We start from the raw sequence: 7,034 nt of genomic DNA, 5'->3' as shown, positions 1-7,034 counted from the left end.
AAAAAAGAAAAAAAAAGGAGCCAATGTCCCCCCCAAAAAACCCAAACCCTTGAATAAATATAAAGAAATTAAGAGGTAACTTTTACACACCACGACACTAAGTTACACACTTAACATGAAAGGTAAATTTAACTCATTTCGAAAGTAAAGATAACCTATACATTATCATTTTCCCTTTCATAAAGTATTATATATGTAAATCCTAAATGTTCTTTTCTACATTCTTCATATGTATATGATGTCTATATATGCTTATATTATCTATCTATCTATCTATCTATCTATCTATAATTTCATGCTCAATGAGCTGGTAGGCTGATTTCTCTGTTAACTGTTATTTTAAAAACAAAAAGACAAACAAATCATAGGTTTACATTTTAAAATTTTTAATTTTCCCTAGGCTATATAAAATAAAATCCAAGTTACAATGAGCAAACAGAAAGCACTGTGAGGGATTCATGAAAACCATAAACATGTACATGTCTGTCTGAAAGTAAAAGCACAAATTCTCTGTTAGAACCAATTGCCCAGCTACACAACGTTTACTGAAAATATTGTACAAAAACTCCAAAAGTTGCTTCGTAGGAAGGCATTAGAAGCCTATTAACTGGTTATCAAAGTGATGACTTCCTCCATTCAACGCCGCCTCCTGTCTGGACTTCTGCTGCGCCTCCGTCCACCAGCCCTAAAACAAAACACACATTAAATCAAAAAGGGAAATCTTAAAATTAATTAATTAATAAATAAATTCAAAAATCAGAGTTTCACTTAAATAACTACATATAACTCAATATGGGTGGTAACATAAAAAAAATATATTTATTGTTGTAATTTATTTATTACCCTATTAAGCTGTGTTTTATGTTTTACCTGCTTTAACATTAACTACAGCATAAATACAGTATATTTATAGTAACTTGTGGAATAGCTGTGACAGTGACTTAAAAAGGTGTAGTTTATTTTTCTTGTTTAAAAACAAACTAGAGTATTAGAAAAATATATTAATCAAGAATGAAGAGAGCAATATTAATAATAATACAGAAAGTCTTGGTTGTTTCACGTGGATTATCGAATTATTACGAATTATTATTGTGAAATTTAATTTACTTACTTATCTAAGATGGAAAGTTTGTTTGTTCGTTTTGTTTTACTCTTTTGTAAATGAGCTGCTTCCTAAATGATCTTTTGTTAAAAGGGTTGGCATTATAAGCATTTGCTCCAGTCAGTACCTTTTTGATTAGCTTTATCTCGTGCTTTCTTTCTTTGTGGTAGATCTTTATTCTGTATTCATTGAGAGATTTGAATTCTAATCAAATAAATAAATAAATGAAGAGAAACCTTTCAGTAACAATGTAACGAGAAAATGTAACATCTATATTGTCATTACTGCAAATATGAATGCAAAGACTAAGTGCTGGGTAGAAAGAGGAAAATTCATCACCAATTACATAATAAAATTCTACTTAAATATTACATGTGTTATAGTCAGCCATTATAAAGATTTTTTTTTAACGTAATTTGACTTTTGTGGGTTTTTTTCTTTTTTAATTATTGAGTCCCTTCATTTCTTGGTTTTGTTTTTTTAACTTTATTGAACCACTGTGTTTTGGATATTGTTTTCTATGTTTGTTTGTTTTTAAAACAATTCGACTTTACGCTACTTATTTCTGAGCTGTGTTTAATGTTTTGTCATCTGTCACAGAGACATTTAAACTAAATTATATCTTATCTACAAAACTTGAGTAGTCATGTCATCAGTAGTGGCTGCATGGTAAGAGGGGAAAAAAACGATCACTTATGATGACAAAATCCTACTGAAATGAATGTACAGAGTATGTTTCTGTAGATTTTTCAAACACTGGAGCTTGTTTCTGCTCCAAGATGGATGAAGACACCACCCTCACCTTCTCTTGTTCTTGGGAGGCCCTCTGACAAAACACCAGTCTACACTGATAGGCTGGCCCATCATGTCCTGACCGTTGAGCCCTTCCATGGCTGCTTGAGCCTCTTTGTACGTCTCATACTCAACCAGTGCATAACCCTGGGGACAGAAGACTGTGTGAATTATTGCATATTTATGTACACAGTAAAATCAAATACTTCAGTTATTGGTAGAACACATTCTGACTTTGTTGTACAACAATCTGTTTTTGCTTCAAACCGCCTTTAAGGAAAACTTTACACGTTCTCCATTCTTAGCTGACAAGAGGTTGGGGTAGAATTCCCTTTGGTCCTACTTTACATCAAAAACAATGCTGCCACCGTGTGGTAGAAAAGAGGATGTGTTTCTATATTTAAAAGGAACAGTTTTAATTTGCACCTCTTTGCCCTAATCTAGTTCCCCATCGTTAGACCTGACTGTGCCCCCAATAAATTTTATTTCAGGATGCCTTACTGAAGGATGTCTGCATCCCTGAAATACAACTGGAAAAGAGAGAAGAGGTATGCATCCTCTGCACAAGTGTTTTTCCCACATGGAATAAGTGTTATACACAGCTGAAATACAATGACAATGGTGGGATGAGGACTCTACAAATAGCTGTTCCTTTGCATTCATGCAGTTGTTTCAGTTTGGCTGCATAAACAATCTTTCTCTATTTTACCATTTGCGTGGAATATAAACAAACAAATGTGTAATATCTGTATATTCCTGGTTTGAATTTGGTTAAGTTAACCCAACTATAAAAAAGTGTCACAAGCCACTGTTAAACTGACTTATGAGATGATAAAAAAACAAAAACAAACGGCACACAACAACAAAACACTAAAAGGACAATGAAATGTGCTTTTAGTAAAAATTTGTTGTGTGTAAAATTTCCAGTTTGATCCATATCACATGTTAAAAATGAGAACAATCTGATCAGAAAACCAGCAAGCAGGTTACCAATAATTTCATTTTCACACAGACAGAGGAGATGGGATTGTTAGACCAAAACATAATCCTTTACACACATTAAGGACATCTGCAGTATTAAAAATCTTTGGATTTAGGGTTTTGTTTCGCAATAATTAGACCAGAGAAATGTTGGTTACTTTTTTGGTAACTAACTTGACACTGGCACTTCTCTTTGTATGAAATCAGTTAAAGTGTGACTCAGTGGATGGTCATGGCTCTGACTTCTGAGTTTATTCTTCATGGATGGCATCGTGGTGTCATCGTTAAGAGTCAAACAAACATGTTATGCAGCCAGGTGTTGTGTATGCAGGTGGAAGGCAACAGTGATCTGTCTGGGCTCAAACCACCTTTACCCCAGAATGAAGCAATGTTTTCAACAAGCCATTTTTTTTCCTCCACTCAAACAGAAATGGATGTAAAAACCAGTCAAACAAAACAAAAAGAGCCAATTTAACAGTAGCATTGTTTGGGGTGTACAATCAACCTGTCTGAAAGATCTACGGAACAACCGCACGCCTCTCATTCCTCAAAGTGTAGCTGCAAACCACACTGAGGTTCAACTCCAAGTAGCGGGCTAGAATCAGGTATCACCAGACGGCAACCCTGTACTAGCCAGGGTTATCAGCTCACGCACGCACACACACACACACACACACACACACACACACACACACACACACACACACACACACACACAAAAACCCAAACAATAATAGCATGTGGTTCTTGTTGTTGTATTTTTTTACCTTAAGGTAACCTGTTCTGCGATCGAGGTTGAGATGGAGGTTTTTGATTTCTCCAAACTCTGAAAACTTATCATGGATGTCCTCCTCTGTGGCCTCCTCGTGTACACCCGTCACAAAGAGGATCCAGCCCTCCACAGCTGCAGCAAGGAAAGGAATCAGCATGTGATGAATCAAGTCACCTCTGTCAGTGCGCCCCAGGGCAGCTGTGGCTACAATGTAGCTTGCCATCACCAGTGTTTGAATGTGTGTGTGAATGGGTGGATGACTGAGTAAAGTGCTGTACAAATACAGGACATTTACCAAGTAGCACTTTCAAGTGTATCAACTTAAAAAAGACAAAAAACAAACAAACACTGTATTTGAGTCATAAATAAAAAAAATTCTACTTGTTGATAGTGTGATGCCAAAGGTGCTACATTGCAATAAAGCATTTAATGTAAAATAAAAAGTTTTGCTTTGATATTAAGTCAATAAATAACAGTAGTGACACTTTTTTGGAAGCAAGTTTGCTTTTTTGTAAATCTGAATGGATTTCAATGGTACCAGCGTAATCCTTCTTCTTTTGCTGTTGATTAACTCTGAGATTTCTATTCACACATGTAGCTTGGACTTTATACTATTGACCAAACTTATCATTACAGGTATTGTCTTTTAGAAAAGTAACAAACTACTTTACTAATTACAAGTTACTTGATCATTTTACTTTTGCATTACTCTGTAACACAGCCTGTGGTGCTGTAGTGAAAGGTTTATAAATTGATAATCATGAGAAATTGCACCACACAATTGTAACGAGGACAAACACACAAATTATTTTGTGCTTAAGTATTAAGACAATTACAATTAAGAACATGTATTTAAATATGTTCTAACATGTTCTACCCAGCAGTGATTATCACATTAACAGCAAATGATGTAAGACTACCCAGAAAACCAGTGGTACTTTCTGCTATATCACCGCAAAGCCACAGGCTGCCGTTTCAAGTTCGTGACATAATCCTTTGTTAAACTGTTTCTTTACTTACATCTCTGAGGGCCTGGCTCATCCCCATCTTGCTCCACAGTATCATAGTCCTCTTTGGTTCTGGACCGGGCTCCCTCCTCTGGAAATGTCGACAAAGAAACACTTACTGTACTGCATAGCTAAAGTAAGAGAGGCTATGTAAACTATCGCCATCACACAGGGGTCACTCACCTGAACCGAAGCCTCGTCCTTTCCGCTTCTTGGCTTTCTCTTTCAGCTTGTGGATGCTCTCTAATGAATGAAAGATGAACAAGTCAGAGCCAGCGCACGCTGCTGCAATGTTCGCTTCATTACAAGTTTAACAACGAACAAAATTCGCCAATTTAATTCAACTGACTGGGAATATGTTTAACATGCCCGCTCCCCCCAGTTCGATCCGCAAAAACAATTACCCGTTAGCTGCACTAACCGCGAACTAGCGTGTTAGCAGCTGCTAACAACACTCACAATGAGAGTTAAGTCACCGGCCAAGTAAATTTCCCCTTCGAAATGAAACAGGTGAATTTTAAACATCTCTATGTCCGTAGCCTCGCTAACTTTTACGGAGCGACTGAATAGATCAACTATACGGCGCTAACTCGCGTTAGCATGTTAGCATTTATCGGGCCTGCCACCACGCAGTCTAGCTTTTGTTCCGTTTACGAACATAGCGGCTGCGATTCGGACCTCAATAATTACACATCATTTGAACGCGGGGACAGTAAAGTATTTGCCACTAACAGTGAACATAATAGTGTTACCATCACCATCCTCATCCATAGGAAAGTCCTCGCCTCCCGCTTCATGAAGATCCAGCACGTCCGCCATGATGTCTCTGTGTGTATGCGTCTGACCAACGTAACGTACGTACGCAAAAAGCGCTGAGAGGCAGGCGGAAGTTGCCAGTTTGTATAAAATAAAAGTCAATATATTAAAATACACAGAATAACTAAATAAAGATGAAAATAATTATAAATTTTTAAAAAAAAAACTATCATTTTTATCACAGAAAGTAAAAAGGCTCAAATAAATTTACACAAACAGGCACATTTAGGTTTATAATGGTGTAGTTTTAAGATACCTGCACTTACAGCCCTGTGCAACTTGTCATTTCTCCATATTTTGTTTGGAAAAAAAACAAAAACTGGTGCAGTGGTTTATTGAAACATGTGCAAACATACATGGAAATACAGTACACACACAAAAACAAGTTTATACAACTAACAAGCTTGAAAGGTAGTATTTGGTGTAACCACCTTTATTTAGTTGAACTCTCTTAGGCACCTTTCTTGTCATTTGTGTAAATAGTCTTCAGGAAAAGTTCTCCAGGCTTCTTAATTTCTTGGAACCACCAGAGCCCCAAAGACTCGAATACAACTGCAGCAATGTGCTGTGAGGCAATGAGCAAAAATTGCAGTGATAGTAGAAGAAACCTGATTCATCTACGAGGACCCCACCCGACTCCACTCACTTCCATTGCAAGTGGAGTGTATGATTTATCTAGAATAAACCTATAACACTGCAGCTAATATTTCAGCACACGTGGTAAATAATATTAAATACTTTAAAGGTGCGTGTTTTGGAATAACTTTACAAAGCCATTTTTGTCCATATAATTTTGAATGTGATCATCAGTATCTCATTATTTTTTTTACTTAATTTCTTTGAGAACTGTAGGTAATAATTACATATAGTCTGTACATGTAAAACAAAAATGATGTTTTTAAAAAAAAAAATCAAATACTTTGATTTTAGCAAGGCAAACAATGGGACATGACATAGACACACTTTACATATATCATAGGGTTTTCTTGCCATTTCCAATGATTTGTTGCTGAGTACATTAGGATTTTGTAGAAAACTTTTTATTTAGTGTTAAATTGTCTTCTTTTAGATTCTGGTGAGACGATTAGAAACATTCACTCACTTGCCGTCTGTAATCTGAAGACTTGTTAAACACGTCACATTTGAGGGAAAACATTGTTGTTTATTTGTGCTCACATCCTGAATTTAAACATTTCCTGTGTTTATTACACTGTCATCTAATTGTGCTTACAATCCATAGTGAGACAGTGTGCCTGAGGTTTTTGACTCACATCTTCAAAAATCCATGCTCATTCAGTCTCTATGACAGAGATGCTGTGATTTCCGATAACACATCCCATTATCTCTCAGTTACTCTTATGCTTTGGCATAAGTATACACAGACTCATTTTCAATTGCTATTCTAATTTCACTGTATGACCTGGAGACAGGAGATGAATGTGTGTCTTTAATTTTAATAATTTTGTCTGCTTATATTACACTTACTGGTGTGAACTGGCTCTAATATGACTTCTGCATCATATGTAATCTTACCCAGTTTACAGGGAATAGCTGTTCCCTGTCA

The 7,034-nt window shown here is 36.1% G+C and overlaps 1 protein-coding gene across 2 annotated transcripts; it reads right to left on the bottom strand.

Moving 5' to 3' along the window:
* Positions 1-369: 369 nt before the first annotated feature.
* Positions 370-5,537, bottom strand: rbm8a (RNA binding motif protein 8A). Of its 2 annotated transcripts, none has more exons than XM_004568573.4 (6): positions 5,413-5,537; positions 4,838-4,897; positions 4,668-4,745; positions 3,643-3,779; positions 1,905-2,041; positions 370-685 (listed from the first exon to the last, which is right to left on the bottom strand). In XM_004568573.4, exons 1-6 carry the CDS (start codon positions 5,471-5,473, stop codon positions 637-639), a joined length of 522 nt encoding a protein of 173 aa, XP_004568630.1. In that variant the 5' UTR covers positions 5,474-5,537; the 3' UTR covers positions 370-636. The 2 variants fall into 2 exon arrangements, with proteins under 2 accessions (XP_004568630.1, XP_004568629.1); XM_004568572.4 differs by having other exon boundaries at positions 5,407-5,521.
* Between the last annotated feature and the right edge of the window lie 1,497 nt (positions 5,538-7,034).

This window comes from Maylandia zebra, linkage group LG11 (genome assembly GCF_041146795.1).
Source record: "Maylandia zebra isolate NMK-2024a linkage group LG11, Mzebra_GT3a, whole genome shotgun sequence".
Lineage (NCBI taxonomy): Eukaryota > Metazoa > Chordata > Actinopteri > Cichliformes > Cichlidae > Maylandia > Maylandia zebra.
Note: the sequence above shows the minus strand (reverse complement) of the source record. Positions and strands in the feature narration are given on the sequence as shown.

Excerpts from the sequence above, each read along its gene's own strand:
- rbm8a (XM_004568572.4), bottom strand. The coding sequence starts at position 5,473 with ATGGCGGACGTGCTGGATCTTCATGAAGCGGGAGGCGAGGACTTTCCT. Across the intron at positions 4,898-5,406 it reads TATGGATGAGGATGGTGATG|AGAGCATCCACAAGCTGAAA; the intron begins GTAACACTATTA and ends TTCATTCATTAG. Across the intron at positions 2,042-3,642 it reads GCAGAACAGGTTACCTTAAG|GGTTATGCACTGGTTGAGTA; the intron begins GTAAAAAAATAC and ends TTCTGTCCCCAG.